Source organism: Arachis ipaensis, chromosome B04, assembly GCF_000816755.2.
Source record: "Arachis ipaensis cultivar K30076 chromosome B04, Araip1.1, whole genome shotgun sequence".
Classification (NCBI taxonomy): domain Eukaryota; kingdom Viridiplantae; phylum Streptophyta; class Magnoliopsida; order Fabales; family Fabaceae; genus Arachis; species Arachis ipaensis.
In genome coordinates, this window is record NC_029788.2 from 4,888,569 (window position 1) to 4,908,227 (window position 19,659).

Sequence of the window (19,659 nt, forward strand, 5' to 3'; positions counted from 1 at the left end):
TTATTATATAGATTAATCTAAAAAAATATAAAATTTAGAATTGATTTAGTATATCATTATAACACTTTTTATATATGTATATTATAATTTTAAAATTAAAATACATAAAAGCATGAGTATTATTAAATAAAATCTCGCTATGTTACTAACAGCATTTCTGTCAATTTCTGCCAACTCTTGTTTATAACTGTATTTAATGAAAGTGTCTTTATAGATGTGTCTAATAAAAATATCTTTTTTATGACTGTGTCTAATAAAAATATTTTTATAGATGTATTTTTTGGATGTGTCTCTTTATACATGTGTTTAAAATATAATAATTAATTATTATTGACAATAAATTGGTAGATAATCTATTAGTACCCTATACTTTTCCTATTAAATAACATACCTATTAATGTACCAATTTTATGAAATTTGGTAAGTTATCATTATAATATATCATATTAATAGTTAGATTGATGAAATTTATCACCCACAAATAATGATTCAAGGTGTAAATCAATCAACCATACATCACATTTTGATAAACTTTTAATTTTTGGAAAAATACTTAATGTTTTTTAAAAGTGGACATACACACCAACCTCATTTTATATTTGGTAAATTATATATTTGTATTTGTAATTTTTAAAAGTACTATAATACTCATCAAACTAAGCCAGTATCCATCTACTGAGATATATTCAAAATTTTAACTACTGTAATTTAACTATATAAATGCAACACAAAATTAAATCAAAAGTACTTTTCTAATTAAAACAAACATAATGCTTAGGTTATTCGATAATTAAGAACCCTTAAGTAGTTGATAATAGGCGCATGGTATCAAAGCTTATTTGAAAAATAAAATGATGGCTAATGTAAGTTTTTGTTGGACGGCAAAGTGGCTTTTATTTTGCCACATATAGCCAACAATTGTTAAATGTGTATTGATTAAATGCGTGAACAAAGGGATTTTTTATTTAAATAAATAAAAAAATGTATTAATTACCGTAATAAATAATGTTAAAAATATTTACCGTTTTGCATTCTCCCATCATATCTCGTTTACACTGTAAATGAGATATATGGAAAGTCCTGCTCTCTTCTTGTACACCTTGAAACCAGCTCCCTTCTCTGTTCTTCTCAATGACGGCCAATAGTCTCTGTGAGAATCGGCATCCAGCAGCGAGCTGTGACTGCGCCTCTCTACCCTTCGTGACGAATAACTTCTATAATCTCTCGTACGTGATGCGCATAATGGCAGATATTGGCAAGTACCAGGTGCCCTTCAACACTGCATTGATGCACTCGGATAGATTTGTCGTCATGTGGCCAAACTGACGCCCGCTGTCGCAATGTTGTAGCCAAATATCGTTCCTGAAACGACTAGCCCAGTCAACCATGGTAGGCGAGACTCCTCTCAACGCATCCATGTACCACTCGTAACCGGCCTTGCTTGGACTATAAGCAGCATTAATTAATGAGGTACCTCTTGTCATCGACTGACTTGAACCATGTCATGAAGTTTGCAGCCATGTGTCTTATGCAGTAAACATGGTAGGCTCTAGGGGGAGTCCAACCGCTGTCTTCGGCGCTAAGCGCTGCCTTAATAGCCTGAGATCTGTCGGATATAACCAGCAGGTCGTCCTGTGGGATGACGTGGCGTCTCAGATTAGTTAGGAAGAACGACCATGATTCGGTGCTCTCGGATTCCACAATGGCAAAGGCAATAGGCAAGATGTTGCTATTCCCATCTTGCGCCACCGCAATAAGCAACACACCACCATACCTGCTATACAGATGCGTACCATCTACAGAGACAAAGGACTTGTAATGCTTGAAAGCTTCTACACATAATGGGAAAGACCAAAATACCTTGTCGAACATACTGCAGTCACGTACAAGGAGGTGCCCATTGTAGAATGGTTTGACGCGGAGGTCACAAAGGGTATTAGGAAAACAGTTATGTAGTGTCTGAAGCAACTTGGGAACCTTATTGTACGACTCATCCCAATCCCTATAGATTTGTGCAATTGCCTTCTTCTTGGCCATCCACACCTTTCTGTAGGAAGATTTGAAGTGATAGCTCGCTTGGACCGCACCTTGCAAACGAGATAGATTATGTGTCATATCTCGTTTACACTGTAAACAAAATATATGAAAAATCATCTCATTTACAGTGTAAACGAGATATGACTGGAAAATACAAAATGATAAATATTTTTAAAATTATTTATTTTGATAATTACTGTATTTTTTATTTATTTAAATAAAAAATCCTGAACAAAGAAGGTAGTAATCAAAAGAAAAAAATATGCCACCAACCTCAAAAAATTGGCACACACACAAAGCTGTATGCAAATTAGTGCTACAGGACAAACTCTCGCCTATAAATTAAAAGGAGTCTTTCAAGCCATGTTTGAGGCATCAAAAACAGAAGCAATCAATAATAAAAGCTTCTTGCGGTGAGTATAGATACAAAATCAGAGTATTGTGGGGAATAATACACCATATTTAGTTATGAGAACAAGATAAAATAAGATAGTGAGAATAAGAATTTTAGAAATTTTCACATTAAATTAAGAGTGTTATTTTTTTTATATAATACATATTTATTGTTTATTGTACGAATACTATTTATCGTATTCGTATAATACTATTTACCTATACATTTACGATTTATTTGTACCTATGGTATAATTTTGTTTAATGTATTTACTGGTAATGCTCTATATTAATTTTGGTACACTTTCATTTATAAAGAGTGTTTAATATGTTAGAAGTGTACCTGCTATATATAGTTTTTACTATACACGGGAAATATAGACATACATGCATGGAGATGGAGATTCTGAAACAAATCTATCAGAAATCGTACATATTAGCGTGTGTTATTATTCTCAATGAATGGTAATTAATTTTGAAGTTGAAGCATAACTATATATATATATGGAGTAATTCTTGGCATACAAGCGATTAAGGCTTGTAAGCCTTACAAGTTCAATTAAAACTAACGCTCAAAACACGCTTTCAACCATTTTTCTTCCTCTTCGTCTTCTCCTTCTTCTTTTCTTTCGTTTCTTGCCTTCTCTTTCTCCTTTTTCTCCTTCTTCTTCTTGCTGCACGTTCTTCTTCCTCTTACTCTTCTTCTTCTCCTTTTCTTTCGTTTCTGCACGTTCTTCTTCATCGTCTTCCTCTTCTTCTTCATTTACGTTCTTTCTCTCTGTTTTATCTTTTTTTTTTTCGATTTTTCATGGTGAAATCGTTTTTGAAGAAGAAGAAGAAGCAGTAGAAGATGAGGAGGAGAAAGAGAAAGAGTTCTGAATTATGCATAAGATGTATTTTAACAATTTTGGGTGTATTTCTTTAAATCCTTTGGGTGTATTTTCTATAATCCTTTGGGTGTATTTCTATAATCGTTTGGGTAAATTCCCGTAACCGTTTGGGTATATTTCTGTAATCATTTTGGGTGTACTTCTGTAATCGTTTGGGTGTATTTTTGAAGTTCCATTATCTTCAAAAGGATTACAGAAATACACCCAAAGGATTACGAAAAATACACCCAAAGTATTTAAGAAATACACCCAAAATTCGTTGCATAATTCAGAACTCTTTCTCTTTCTCCTCATCTTCTGCTGCTTCTTCTTCTTCAAAACGATTTCAAAGCTTGATTTCAGAAACTATGAAAATCGAAAAAAAAATAAAGAAGAAGAAGAAGAGGAAGAGGAAAAGGAAGAGGAAGAAGAGGAAGAGGAAGAGGAAGAAGAGGAAGAGGAAGAGGAAGAGGAAGAGGAAGAAGAAGAAGAACCGTTCTGAGTGTAGCGCTTTGAAAATAGGAAACGTTGAATAACGCATTAAAAGGCCTAGTAACTTGTAAGACTTGTAAGTCAAAAAGACTTGTATGTGTAGCACTCCTCATATATATGTATGCGGAAATCGGTTTACATATATATAATCAATGTCACTATATATATAAGAAAATAGAAAGTACGAGGAGCCAATAGAATTTATAAGAAAATGATCATATATATATATATATATAAGATTGAATGCAAGATATACCAATAGTATCTTATAGATTAAATTTATCCGTCACGAATTTCGGCATGAAGCATATAAGCATATCTAAATACACAACAAACGAACTCTTCACAAATCAATGAGGTGTTCATGGTAGTAGTAATATATGAGAAATGTTAGGGGTCAACAATTTTGGTGTTTTGTAATTATCAATTGGTCATTAATAATATTTTTAATAGTGTGAAATTACATCTAATAATAAAAAATCATTCATTTTTATTTTAATGGTTAAGTGCCGGCCAAAAAACACAAAAGTTACTGACCCCTTAAACTTTTCCATACATAAAAGGAACGAAGAATGTGTCAAAAAGACGTGCTTATGTAACAACAACTTCTTGCATTGGGAAGCCTCACATTTTTGTGTTGGATCTTGTAAACTCCAATAATGCTTATTGGCTGTTTATATATATATATATATATAGCAACAAAAGCAAGAATAAGAGTGGTGCTCCGATCCATATCCTTCATGATGCTAAATTGTTCCACTGTCAAATAAATATCACACTATTTTAGGTGGATTTAAAAGAAAAATTATAATTGCATGCATCAAAAAGAAAATTTTTAGAACGTGATGACTTATAAATTCTCCTAAAGTGGTGATGACATTACAAATGTTACTATTCCTATTCTTCGTGAAGGATTATCATGTGTTCATAACACGTAGCGGAAGAAAAGAAAGTAATCTTAAAGATCTATTTTGTGCTTAAATTTTATTCCAATAATAAATATATAATAGATCAGATCTAAATACCTTTAGACGCTTTAGTAAAAATTACTTTCTCCTTCGATGGTACGAAGGCGCTATGCGTATCCACACCGAGACCAACCTTTGCTGTCAACTTCTTGACCAATGGACATCTGATCTAAATTGAGAAACCTCTTGCAACTCTTTGCACGCCATAAAATTCTTCTCCAAGAATCAGGCTCACATACATTTATATGTGTAGAGGTAACGGAATAAAACTCTTTTTATTCTCGTCTCTTTCTTTCATTCCTCTACTCTTGGCATACATATATATAGTATGAGATTTGTTACTGATTTTAAATTTGATTCTCAATTCAAATTTAAATCATATCTTGTTATTTTAAACTTGAATCTTTCAAATTTATGAATCATATCATAACTCAATTTGAAACAGAATCAGTTAGGATCTCATCCAAATTTAGAATTTAAGTTTAGAAATAGAATAACTAATTATTCTCAAATCTCATATAATATGCGTAAATTTTTTTTGTTTTGTTAACTAAAAAATAATTTAAATACATAATTAATTTATAACAATTATATTTTTATATAGATCTCAAAAATAATGTTTGATGTAGGAATAATATTTTTTTTTCCAATTCTCTCTCTGCTTTTTCAATTTCTTTTTACCTTCCAACTATTTTCTCTATTCATAAACAAATTAAACCTTAGAGGAAGGCAAATGAAAGGAGGAGACAGCATAGTTAAAGAACTTAGGTTGTGTTTGTTTTTGCAGACAAGATAGGACATGATATTGAGACAGAGATACTGATCGAGACAGAGACACTAAAAATTATTTTTTATGTATTGTGTTTGGATATAATGGACAAGACACTAACGTAATGTCTAGTATTATATTTGGATAAATATAAACAAAATTAAAATATAATGTAAAATTACTAAAATAAATCTATCTAATAAAATGGATAGAATTTTTCACAAGATAATAAAAAGGAATAATAGGAGAATAATGAAAAATAACTATGGACAAAAAAGGAAAAAATTTTCATTAAAAATTCTGTGTCTATCTTCTTATTTCCATGTCCATCAGTGTCATTCATTTAGAAGTGAACACAAAAATGAAAAAAATGTCCCAGAGACATTGTGTCCAGTGTTTATATTTCTCTATCCTAATACGTTTTATATATGTATTGTTCATATCTCTATGTCCTATCTACAAAAACAAACATAATCTTAAAGGCAGTAGTCCTAATTCGGTTTCAAAATGACAAAAGCCATGATGACTGCTGGAGCAACAAAATGATTAACAAAAAAAGTGCTACGAAAAAAATTGAAAATGTTGCAAAGCGTGCAGCTAACTGCAAGGAGAATTAACGGAAGAGGAAAATGAAAACATTACTCTAATGAAATAAGAGATTTTGAAAGGAAAGAAAATGAAAGAGTAGAAAATGGATGGAAAAGCCCATTTTTCATTGTTTGGATCAGAGAGGAAAATGAATGGAAAACAAAAAAGTTACCATGGGGCCCATACAAATTTTTTCTTCTCAATGCTGCGAAGAAAACTGCAAGAGAAAGCTAACCAATGTTGAAATTCCAAAGTTACCCTTTCAGAAACAAAAAGCAAAATCCCTAACCCACACTCTCTGAAAAATTGATGTAAGGGTTTTCTCTTCTCCTATTTTGCCGGCGTCTTCAACAGAGCCACCGCAGGTTCCCACCATCCTCAACATCACTAGCAGCTTCGTTGTCATCGTGAGAGCTCCACCACGTCTTCATTCGTGTATCCGGCAGACGAAGGTGATGTTCTTTAACACGCTCCCTCATCATAACACGGTTTTCTTCCATTGTGATGCATAATTTTCCAGTCATTCTTGATAAAGACGATTCAAGAACTTTTGATTTCAATTGTTCTTTAGTTATCTTATCCTTAAAATATCCAAGCAATCGACTATCATCATTTATATGCTTTATGTTGCATTCTACTGTGTCTTGGTATAATATAATTTCAAGCTTCAATTTTGACTTTCCTAAAATAGTTATGTAGATACCCACAATAGTTAAAAGATACAAATAGCATAATACAGTATGAATATAATAAATTGAATTTCAAGTTCATCATAAATTCATTTCAGAACCTTTCTTAGAAAATGAGGTCATTCAAAAATTAAAACTTACTTATTTGAATTCGACAAAGAAAGGACTAAATAACTGTTAATTTGGACTATTCAATGCAACAATATTTGGAATCAAATACTTTAGCAGTGTGATGTAAATCTTAAATATTTTGAAGGGTTATTTAGTCCTTTTGTAGTACTAGCAATTTAATACTATAGTATATACTTAGATACAATAACAAGGCCACTGAAAAGAACTTGAATTGGTAAAAAGAAACCCCTATTAGCAATTTAATACTATAGTATACTTGTTTCTAACTTAAGGTTACTCAGTTAATAAACAAACACTATTTAAAAAGAGGGACAAGTTAGTATGGTGCAGCCATCAAATTAAAGGCAGGGGCCTACTTGAGTAAGGAAAACATGTTTTAGAACATTCTTTGTTAGGGAAGACTTTGCTGCTGCAAGGCTGGCTGTGGGACTACTCTGCCATACATCTATGAGCCTTTGATGGCCTTTGAATTGGTTTCGTTTCCCCGCTGCTATACAGTACACATGTTTCTATTTGTTCTCAATTGCTCATGGATAAAGTATGTTTCCTCCTTGAAAAGTTTAAGAAATTTTAATTGCATACTTTATATTTAATTTTGTTAAATTTCAATCTATATGTATGTAATGATAATTACCGTTGATAAGTTCTAATTATATTCTTATTGTTTAAAAGTAGAGATTAATTTTTGTGTTATATACTAATATTAGTATACTATAATTATTAATAAACAAAGTTTTAAGGAGCTGGGAGTTTCAAATTTAAATTTTAATGTTCATAGAATATGTACACATGTTGTTCAGTTATGACAATCATTTATACATGTTTGATTTCTTAACTTTCTTTTTTATTTGTTTCCTTCTTTTGTATTGATTTGATTTCTTAATTATATCCTTCTTTTATTTCCATTTTTATCTGCACAACAAAGCATTTGTGCAACGCATTTTCAACTATTTTTTTTACATAATATACAAAATGCTGTGTTGGTTAAATTACTTTTTGGCCATCTAAATTATCAAGTGCTTTTAGTAGCCAAGTCCATTGAATTTTGACCCTAATCCAATGCATTGAGTAATATATCATGTAATTTATAGTTTTCGCTTATCATTTATGACAGTGAGCTTTGGAATCGAGTTTGGCATTTACAAGTTTGCGATAAGTACCTCTTAACAAGGTATTTTTATACCGTGTAACGTGACACCATAATTTTATATAAAGCTTTAGTTTTAGTTTTTTGTTTCACAACAAATGAATTGCTAAAACGCGACCACATATGTTACCTTCTAGTTATGTTTATGTTTGATATGTTCACTCTAAACATTATATTTTCATAGATGCATGGTGAAAATATCGAGGATGCGAATGTAGAAGACAACACGAACGTCATACCTGACTTAGGATTTCAAGTAAATCAAGTCACTTCTACTGACCTGTATCATCCTGAACCAATACAAATCTTAACTCGTGTCTGGGAAGAGTTAGAAAAGAGACAACATATTTGTGTCACATCTCTTTCATGTGTTACGGTGCATACATTGTATTCTTTAGAATTTTTATCATAATATAGGCCTAGGCAAATCAGTTACGAAAACTTGGAAAGAGAAAATAGGCGTACACAGTTAATGACACAGTTACTGACGTCTGAAAAATGCTGCAATGTCATACGTATGGGCCCTGAAGCATTTAGGCAGTTATGTCAAAAGTTAAGAGGAACTGGTAGAGTAAAGGATTCAATTCGCTCTACCGTTGAAGAGCAAGTCGCTAAATTCCTATATATTATAGGGCATAATGTGAAAACTAGAACCATGTCTTTCTTCTTCCACCGCTCAGGAGAGACAATTAGTCGTCACTTTCACAATGTCCTACATGCTATTCTGTCGTTAGAGGGAGAGTTCTTCAAGCAACCATCTGGTGAAGATGTTCCTTATGAAATACATAATAATAGTCGATTCTATCCGTTTTTTAAGGTACTAACTCTTTTGATTTAGTTAGTGTCATTTATGAAATTGTGTATGAAATAATTACAAAACTGTTATGTGAATATGCCAATATACTTTTGAAACAAGGACTGCATTGGAGCCATAGATGGAACTCATAGTCATGTGAAGGTATCAAGGGTGGAAGCCCCTCGTTTTCGGGGAAGAAAAGAGCATCCAACACAAAATATTTTAGCTGCCTGTGGGTTTGATATGAAATTCACGTATGTCTTGGCTGGTTGGGAAGGAACTGCCTCTGACTCTAGAATTTTGAAAGATGCTTTAAGTAGGGAACATCCACTTCGAATACCCGAAGGTTTGTGATAGTGTTATTTATGAAGTCGTCTATATAAAGTTAAATTTATAGTCACAGTAAACAATACTTTAATTTGTGTGTGTAACTGGTGTAGGAAAATATTATCTAGGCGATGCTGGATTTATGCTAAAGCCTAGGATACTAACACCATATAGAGGTGTTCGGTATCACTTGAAAGAGTATTCAGTACGTGAGCCACAAAATCCCAAAGAATTATTCAACCACCGACATTCTTCATTAAGAAATGTCATCGAAAGATGTTTCGGAGTTCTAAAGAAAAGATTCCCAATTATAGCCAGCGACACAGAACCTTATTATTCATTTGAAACTATGCGAGACATTTTTTTGGCATGTTGCATACTGCATAACTTTTTAATGGGTGTCGATGTTGATCAGTCTATAATTGATGCGGTTGATCGAGAATTGCTACAAGAACAAAGCATAGATAGATCACAATCAAATCAACCACGTGATGAGGAATATAGGCATGCATCGTTGTTAAGAGATAACATTGTATTCGAAATGTGGAATGTGTATCAATCATTATAGGTGATTATGTTTCTTATATGTGAATATGTATATATATGTTTGTATAGTTTCCACTCAGAATTGTTTGATTGGATTTTTTATGGGATTGTTACAGGTTACATAATGCCGAATAAAGGAAATAAAACAATAGAAGCCAATCAACCTTCGAAAGATAATTTAAGATGGTCTGATGATATGGATGAAGTTTTGCTAAATGTATTAGCAGAGGAAGCATCGAAAGGTAATAGGCACGATGGCTCGTGGACAACTGAAGCATATGCCAATGTTGTGAAGAGTTTGAGCATAGCAATAGGCCCTCACATAACAAAGAATCACATAAAGAATAGAATGAAGACATTGAAAGATCATTTTGCTGAGGCATATGACTTATTTCATCACTTAAGTGGATTTGCATGGAATCCTGTAACTAGAAAGTTTGAAGCTGAAGAGCAAGTGTGGCAAGACTTCATTAAGGTATCTTAAACTTTGCTGTTATTACTTATACTATTGATGAAGTTAGTCAACGAATAATTTCAACACTTGTTTATGTAGGAGAAACCACAAGCAGAAAAATGAAAAAAAATGTAAATTAAGCATTATGATACTTTGAAGGAGTTGTTCAGAGCTGATAGAGCTACTGGTAAAGGGGCTACTACGTCACGAGAAAGGATTCAAGAAATTGCTAGAGATCACATTGATTTGAATGACTCATTTGAAAACGTTGGATTTTCTGACATAGATGTTAATATGGGACATGATACCCCAACGTTTCCTGCTAATTTAGATTCACCAAGTGGTCCTCATAGTCAACCAAATCAATTAGGTGGGACTTCAACGTTAAGAGGAACAAAGCGTAAGTCTCCTATGAATGATTTTTTGGAGGCACAATATGAGAAAGTTGCTTTGGAAATTACTACCATGGCTGATGCTGTCAAAGAGGGTACTTATCTATCTAGCAAGCTACATGATGTAGCTCAGAGGCAGGTTGAATCAGCTGAGAGACAAGCTTCTGTGGCTGAGAGGCAAGTTTCGGTTGCCGAAAAGCAAGTCTCGTTAATTGAAAGACAAGTTGCAATTGCTGAAAAAGGGTTGGCTATTATGCAACAAAGTAGGCCTCGCCTTTATAGCGAATCAGATGTATGGGATATGTTGACTGAATTGGGTCTGATAGGATCAGCTCGGATGCAGTGTTATCAGTTTTTATGTGAAAATGAGCAGAAAAAGCGCCAAATTTTTTGGATCCCACCTGAAATGCGATTGGATGCTCTTTTTCATTTCATGACAGCTGCTGGTGTTCGCTTAGGAGATATGGTACTTTCATAAAACATTAACCATTTCAGGTATAACTTTTATACGCACTTACTTTCTAATTAATTTGAGGTTATTGCTTTCATTAATTGATTATGTGTTTCTGAGTGTCATATACTATGGGTATATCTTCATGTATTTAAAGAAGATATCATTTTATGTTTTATTTATGTTAACCATGGTTGGAAATCACTTTATGTATATATACTTTGAGATTGATTGGTTGTTTAAATAGAAAGAAATCGATAAAATAGATTATCATGATTAACTCTGATCTTTGAATTAAGTTCTCTTTGTTGTATATGCTCGTGCAGGAATCATAACTTGAAAATGTTTGGGAACAAGAAGTACACTGCTTAGTACAAGTAAAAATCGATCATGTGTTAATATTTTTGACTCGGAGAAACTTTATTTTTTTGAAGTAGATGGGTACAGATGGCTCAAGCTATGTAGAATTGATTTTTTGGAAGTAGGCGATGTCGCTGACCATGAAGAATTAACCTTTTGAAAAGTGTTGTCTGGTGATAAAATAGTACTCTCTAGGAGTTCTTTTGGTTATTACTTTTTTGGCGTTTTGTTATATGTTTATAAAAATTGTATATGATTTTTGGTAGCACGTACTTGGAAAGAAATGCTACCAACTTTTGATAATATTTTATTTTGTAAAGACAATTTAGTGAAACTTTTTTTTAAATATGCTTAAGGAAATTAATGATGTAAAGTATGAGGAGTTTTTATTATTATTTTACGAGATTATGTATTTATATATTTTTAAAAAGAATAATATATATTCTTATTTATGACATTAAAAGATAATAGAAAAGAATGAATTCAAAAAATTATTATTGTTAATGAAGATAGCACATTAAAATTTTAAAATATAATTTAGATAATTTTTTTATTAGAAAAATAATTTAAATACATTGGTATATTATAATTTATATATAATATAAACAAGGGTATTAATGTAATTTCACTTAGTTATGATTTTCTCTCTTCTTACTTTTCCTTTCATCTAAACATAAGAAAAAATTTCTTCTATTTTCTTTCCATCCATTTTCTATTCATCCAAACAGCATGGAAGAAAATCAACTTTTCCTTCCATTTTCTTTCCTTCTATTTTTTTTCCTTTCATTTTCTTTCCTCTCATTTTCCATCTTCCATCCAAACAAAGTGTAAGAGACTAGTGATGATATATAGGATAAAAATGGGTAGAATATAATAGTGTAAGACAGAAGAGTTTAAATTTAACTTTAATTTTATTTGTGAGTTAATTTTTTTACTAAAATTCAATCTTCTTTTATCTACGGAAATATGCAAATCCTAACTATCCACTCACAACCCAAGAGTATCCGAGTTTATGTGTGGGTCATTAAAGAATGCAATATTTAATAATCTAATAAGATCTTGTTTAGAGGACAATACTCATACTAAATGACATAAACATCGTTAAAAATTCAATTTTAAAATTAAAAAAATACTACTCCAACTAATCCTAATTTCACCTCAGAATACTTTCTCCTTTTCTCCCTAGCAATACCATTTTCTTTCTCAATCTCTCACTAGCTACGCCATTTACCCTTGCACGCAGCCGCTGTGTAACACCACACCGCACCGCTACTCCGTGTCGTTGGTCACCATCGCCCAACGTCCTTCGTCGTGCTGCCCCCCATCCCGTCGCGCCATCACAGCTTCCTCCCCCGCGCGTCATAGCAATCATCGACCACGCAAGTAAAGCTGCCTTTCGTCCACTTCTCCTTGGCGTCACATCGTGCATTCCGGATGAAGATACTGGTCCCCTTCTCTCATGCGTTCGGCCGTGTCCGTGCTCTCCAAAAGCAATGTCACAGCCGACCACCATCCAATAGCACGGCATCATCCTCTTGCGCTGCGACCACCGCCGCAGATTGCTGCTATCACGGCTTCTTCTCCCGTCGAAGTAACCACCGACGATGCAGCAACCTCCCGTCGTAGTAACCACTGGCCGATCACACCACATCTACCCCGCGCGACCTGATTTTTTTCTTCCCATCCTAGGGGTTTAGTTTAATTTGTGTTTTCTCACTACAAATGGATCCTCTCCATTTTTTTTAACACTTGAGAGAATAAAGTGTGATCTCTCACCTTTAATTCTATAAGTGGGACTAAAATTAAATAGGAGAGAGAGAACAATGAAAGGTGAGATCCTACACTGGACACCATCCATTTTTTTTTTCCACTCCCTCAAATAAGGGTTTTCGCAACGGTCAAAAACCGTTGCCGTAGATTGAAAAACCGTTCCCAAAACTTTTGGCAACGGTTTTTGACCTATGGTATATGCGGCCGTTGCCAATGCTCAAAGGCAACGGTTTTTAACCTAAGGCAACGATAACAAAAAAACGGTTGCCAAAGTTACTGGTATAGACAACGGTTTTGAAAGAAAATTTTAAACAATGGTTTCAAACCGTTACTCGATAAAGAACGATTTTAAACTGTTCTCTTTCATGAACAAATGGTTTAAAACCATAACTGAATAGGCAACGATTTTAAACTGTTGTAGTTTTATTATTCACAAAACCAACGGTTTTAAAGCGTTACCGTTGGTGTCGTTTTTTAGCAACGGTTTTAATACCATTGCCATTTTAATTATACAAAAATTCAATTATAATAAAAATTATATAAAAATCTTAATTAATTTAAACTCCAACTATTATAAAAATTATATATAATTTTTAATTATTTTTAAATTTAAAGAATCATAAAATTTTATTTAACTACTTTTAGTGAAATAATTTTCTTAAAATAAAAATATCAACAAATATAATAAATCATAAATAAATCATAAATAAATCATTATTTAATTTTTCAAAAACTTAGGTTGTTACAAGTTTGGCATTGTTCGATGATGGCTCTAATGATGAGTGGTGTGAGTTATGGAGAGCTAGGGCTAGTAGAGGGAGAAAAAATTGACAAGTCTCTATGTTTTCTTTTGAAGAGAGGTTGTTGAAATTTTTTTGAAGTGTTAAAAAAATATTATCTTAAATTTTAGAGCGGGAATGAAACCAAAAATATATAATTGTTGTAAATTTATTTTAAATTTATTTCTTCTATAAATAATATTTATAATATATTTATAACAATAATTTTGAGTGTTCTACAAATTTAATATTTATAGAGAAAATTATTTAAATTTGTATAATTATTTAAATAATATTAGAAAATTATTGTTTGATAAAAAATTGTTGTAATGGTTATAAAACCGTTCTTTAAAATAGTCAAAGAGAACGGTTTTATTTTGTTGCTATAATGAAAAATTGAACTTCAACAGCAACACTGTAAAAACCATTGTCTAAGACCATCTAATAGAATAGTTTTAAAGTGTAGCATTTTGGCAACGGTTTTTATGCGTTTCTTTTGTTCAATTATTTAAACAACAATAAAAAACTGTTACTTAAAACCAAATTATGGTAACAGTTATAAAATCGTTCTTTAAAATAGTCAAAGAGAACAGTTTTAGTTTGTTGCTATAAAATAATGAAAAATTGAATTCAACAGTAACACTATAAAAATTGTTGTCTAAAACTATCTAAGAAAACGATTTTAAGGCGTTACAAAATTTGGCGTTGCTAAAATCTATGTTTATTGTAGTGTCTATTATGGATTTTTTTTTTAGTTAATTGGATGTTTTTAATCGTTATTAGCCTGAGAATTAAACTCTTGTAGGGTTGAATTTTTTTTTTTTAGCTAATTAAATATTTTTTTTTATTAATTGAATGTTTCTCTATGAATAAATTCCACTTTTTCTGATGTTACTTTTTGTTTTAGTGGACTCTTTTTTGCTTGGATTTTTTTTATGAGGAGTGTTAGGGGCAGTAAGTTTTGTGATTTGTAGCCATCAATTAGTCATTATTAGTATTTTTAATGGTGTGAGATTACTCAATTTTCTTTTGATAGTTAAGTGTTGTCCAGATTTTAATAAAAGTGCTGACTCTCTAAACTTTCTTTTTTTTATTATTATACATATGAATCTGCGTTGGTGACGGTGCAACAGGAAAGGAAGGGAAGGTGAAAGATGAGAGATTAGAGTTGTGGTGGGTCTGTCACTGGCTAATAAATTACGCGGAATTTGAATTCCGACTAATCCAAGTTGTCCGACTAATCCAAGTTGATGATATATATATATATAATTGGATATTCGTTGCTGCCATAAAAGTATAAGCAAAGAGAATGAGGGAATGAAAAAATGGAATTGTACGCTTTTAAGAGAAGAGAGACGAATAGTTAGAGCAAAATAAAAGCTTTTATTTATTTTGAGAACAACTACTAATAACTTTGTCCATAAAACATAGCAATGACATGGCCAATAATGTCTTACTCCAATATCAAAATATTAAAACAATAACCACCATATGCAAAATTCAAACAACATAAAATGCAATACAAGACGAAACTAATAAAAAAAACTGAAGCAAATTCATGTGAGGACATGAATGAACTAATAACATCATATCAGGGTGACACCAAACTCTCAGTATAGACCCTGAAATCGCTAAGACCACGGAATTCTTGAAGCGCAGGAACCCTAAAAGTTTGGTTCTTGTGATTGTAGACAACAAAGCCTGTCTTGTTGTAAAGCAGTATCTCATCATCAGAAACAGTGTCCATAACACTATACGAGGGACGAGAAGGAGGATTTGTTTCTTGGTAGGGAATACTGAACAACTTAGTCAAAGATTCTGCATTTCCATACTCCTTCATAACCCAAACATCACAAATCATGGATCCACGACCAACGATGCACAACCAATCATTCAACACCGCCAACTCCAGATCCCCGATAATTTTCTCCGGCACCACCATTTCCTCAAACGTCTCCTTTCCCATGTCCATAGAAACAACAACATAGTAATCCAGATACTCACCAAACTCCGTTACCTTGTTCTGAATCAGCAACCAGTGAAGACTTCCGCTCACGAATTTCGTGCAGCCTCGAGGGGAACCATTAGGAAAATTCGGAACCAGTCTCCATGATGAATCCGTGCCCACGGTATGAGCCATGGCAATGCTCACTCCTCCGTGGTGAGAAACATCCACCACCTTGTAAGTGTCGGTGGAAGAATCATACCCGAACCCAGTGTGAACGGAACAAGATTGCATTGGGTGTTCCTTAATCGGCGGCAAGGTCCTGAACTTCCCTGTGGAAGGGTTCCAAAGAACCAGAGAGTCTTCGGCCGTCTCAACGTTAAGAAGAAGCAAGCCATGGCAAGAATCGCCGTCGAAATGCATCCAGTCTCCTTCGACAAGAGGGCCGTTGGGCTCAGAGTAAGTGCCTGCGAGGTTGCCGGGGCTGCTGGCTAAGGATCTCAGAGAGTAGTCTCTCATAAACGAAGTGATTGGTTCACCTGGGTAGGAGTGGGTGTACTTAATGAGGCGGTTGCAGTCGCGGCCGGCGGTGGCGGTGATGGTGGCAGTGGCTCGCCGGAGCTGCTCCTTCGCGAATTTGCGGTCCGATGAGATCATTTCATTCCAGAGCTTGCATGCAGCCCTAAACCGCTGCAATGACTTCACCGGAAGCCTCACCAGAATATCAAAGATGATCTCCGGCGGAAAAACGTCTTCCGTGAGAGTGACGGATTGGAGCATGTTGGTGATGTTAGCGGCGGTTTTAGAGTCGTTGTGGCTGTTAACTGCCGCCATTATAGAAATGATTAGGCTAATAAGGTTTTTGAAGAATGTGAATGAGAATATGAGATGGGTTAAACCATACAAGTGACTATCATTATATAATGTTGAGAAACATTATTTTATTTAATTTTTTTATTTCAAGTATGACCAACTTTAATTATGATCATAAATGTTTTCCGTTGTTAATAATATGTTAATATGCATGGGAATATATGATATTACCTGGCTTATATGGACCTTTAATTTGTGCTGACCTCGGTACATGCACACTGACACCTTCTGGAAGACAACTTGCATAGTTCGTTGCATGCAAAATGTGCTCTCTAGACACTATTATGGTAACATATCTACTGAAAATAGCAAGAAATTTTGTGTTTTGGTATCTTTTAAATGTGTGTTGCAACATGTGTCCTCAACGATTTTACTTTATATTTTTTGTGGAGTAAAGTATCGTTTTTGTTCTTAATATTTGGGGTAAATTTTATTTGTCTTCCTAATATTTAAATCATCCTATTTGTATCCTTAATATTTATAAAAGTGATTTAATATTATCCTGCCATCAATTATACATCATGTGCGCTTTAGTTTGAGTTTTAAAAATCTTTTTTTGAAGTTAGAATACAAATGTCTGGGATAGAATCGATAATCTACTCTGAAAAATAACTCATCAAATGTTGAAACTAATTCCTACAACATTTACATAATTCACTTTTCTACCGACATAATTGAATCTAAATACAAAATAGTGGGTATAATATTAAAATCGAACACATCCAAGTGAGACCTAATTGAGAATGAATACATCCAAGTGAGAATAATTGAAAAATATAATCTGATTTGTTAATATAATTGATAGTAGGATAACATTAAATCACTTTTATAAACGTTAAGGATACAAATAAGATGATTTAAACGTTAGGGACACAAATAGGACTTATCACAAACATTGGGGACAAAAACGATACTTTACTCTATTTTTTTGGGTTAACTATCAAGTCTGTATTTAAAGGATTCTGATAAAAAGATTTTTAATAAAAGATTGTATTAACAAAATAATTTTTGAATGATTTAAAAATTCGACAAAAAGATTAATAAATATTGGTGAAAACTTAACTTCATACGAATTTGATAGTTGAGAGTCGTTAAATAATTTGAGAAGTTTGACTAAATTGCTATCTAACTATTCTCATTATTAACTTCATATGAAATTAATTGCAGTTGAGTTTTCATCATAAATATTATATTTTTTGTAAGTAACAAAACAACTTTCATATTTAGCAAACAACTTATTTATTTAATCTAAATTTTTGTGTTAAATAAATATTTAGAAAGTGCAAAAAAAAATTTGGAGCAAAGTTTTAACTCTAAATTTGTCTATTTTTTCAAAAAATATGGCCATTCACAATAAAAATATTTTTTAAAAAAATTTAATCAACAAAAAATTACTAAATTTTAAGAAGAAAATATTTTTTTTTTAATAATGATTGCAAAAATGTACATTAAAATTTGTTCTCTAAAGTTATTTTTTAGAATTTTTACTTATTAGTTGGTTATTAATTTAATAACATATTTTATTTTATAATTTTAAATATTCAATAATCAATAATGTTAAAAAAATTAAAAATAATCAATATTTTTCTCATCTAATTTGAGTTAGTTGAGTAGTTATTTCACTTGGCCGTTTAAATAAGTATCAGATATTTAAATTCTGTCTTATGTGTAGTAACCTATTAACTAGCAGCTAACTCTTAATTAAATAGAGCTCTAATTCGCAATATATTAGTCCCAACCTGCCGAGATGGGAAATATTGTGAAAAAAAAATACTATTTGTTTTTAAGATCTATTAAGTTTGGAATACCGTGAAAAAAATATTTGTCTTTAAAACAGAACAATTACTCATCAATGACAATACTTATGGAGATATATCTTTATTAAATTTATCTAGGACAATTTTATTTATTGGTATCATATTTATTCTTAAAATCAAAACAAAATAATCAATATTTTTACCTGTTAAAATTTTATATTTTATGACATAATTTTCAAGTCTCCAAATTTAATATGTAAAAGGATAAAAATTGATAAATATGTTACAAATTATCTATATCTGTAAATAAAATATTTAAATTATTTATTTTAAAAAATTTCTTATATTTATTATCTTAAACATAGTTATAAAAATCGGATTGGACGGGCCAATTCAATCGAAAAAGGGTGAAAATAGCAAAATGTGCCCTATAAATACTATTATGGTAACATATCTACAGAAAATAGCAAGAAATTTTGTGTTTTGGCTTTTTTTGAATTTATGTTGAAAAAGGTGTCGTCATCAATTTTATTTTATATTTTGGGGTTAACTATCAATTTTTTACTTGAAAGATTCAATCACTGATAAAAAAAATATCTATAAGATATTATTGATAAAACAATCTCTGAATAGTTTGAAAATACAATAAAAAGAATTAATAAATATTGATGGAAACTCAAGTGCAGTTAATTTTATATGAGGTTAATAGTTGTGATGAGTCATTAATGATTTGATAAGTTTAATTAAATTGTCATCTAACAATTCTCAGCTATTAACTTTACACAACTGAGTTTTTACAATAAATATATATTATATTTTTGTAAATAACAAAAAAATTTTATATTTAACAAACGACTTATTTATTTGATCTAAATTTTTGTAGCAACAATTGAATAAATATTTAAAAGGTACATAAAAATTCGGGCCAAAATTTTAACATTAAATTTTTCTTTTTCTTTTTTAAAAAAATTATGGTGATTCACAGTGAAAATATTTTTTAAAAGAATTCAGTGGATAAGAAATTACTAAATTTAAGGATCACAAGATCTTATATTTTTAATAATAATTATAAAAATATGCATCAAAATTTAATCTTTAAAATTATTTTTTAGAATAAACTAGTGT

General features: G+C 31.7%; 2 protein-coding genes across 3 annotated transcripts; one reads left to right on the forward strand and one right to left on the reverse strand.

Annotated features, from left to right (window-relative positions):
- On the forward strand, positions 8,273-11,528 carry LOC107635877 (protein ALP1-like). 2 transcript variants are annotated; one of them, XM_021120548.1, is made up of 6 exons: positions 8,273-8,901; positions 9,001-9,226; positions 9,321-9,775; positions 9,870-10,228; positions 10,307-11,094; positions 11,377-11,496. In XM_021120548.1, exons 1-3 carry the CDS (start codon positions 8,557-8,559, stop codon positions 9,773-9,775), a joined length of 1,026 nt encoding a protein of 341 aa, XP_020976207.1. In that variant the 5' UTR covers positions 8,273-8,556; the 3' UTR covers positions 9,870-10,228; positions 10,307-11,094; positions 11,377-11,496. The 2 variants fall into 2 exon arrangements, 1 of the variants encoding a protein (XP_020976207.1); XR_002360540.1 differs by having other exon boundaries at positions 8,573-8,901; positions 9,623-9,775; positions 11,377-11,528.
- On the reverse strand, positions 15,398-16,788 carry LOC107635878 (F-box/kelch-repeat protein At3g23880-like). Its single transcript, XM_016339431.2, has one exon. It carries the CDS (start codon positions 16,736-16,738, stop codon positions 15,551-15,553), a length of 1,188 nt encoding a protein of 395 aa, XP_016194917.1. The 5' UTR covers positions 16,739-16,788; the 3' UTR covers positions 15,398-15,550.

What these genes read in the sequence shown, in the direction of transcription:
- LOC107635877 (XM_021120548.1), top strand. Translation starts at nt 8,557, where the DNA reads ATGACACAGTTACTGACGTCTGAAAAATGCTGCAATGTCATACGTATG. An exon ending in GATTCTATCCGTTTTTTAAG is followed by an intron (nt 8,902 to 9,000) that starts GTACTAACTCTT and finishes TTTTGAAACAAG; the next exon opens with GACTGCATTGGAGCCATAGA. An exon ending in TCCACTTCGAATACCCGAAG is followed by an intron (nt 9,227 to 9,320) that starts GTTTGTGATAGT and finishes TAACTGGTGTAG; the next exon opens with GAAAATATTATCTAGGCGAT.
- LOC107635878 (XM_016339431.2), bottom strand. Translation starts at nt 16,738, where the DNA reads ATGGCGGCAGTTAACAGCCACAACGACTCTAAAACCGCCGCTAACATC.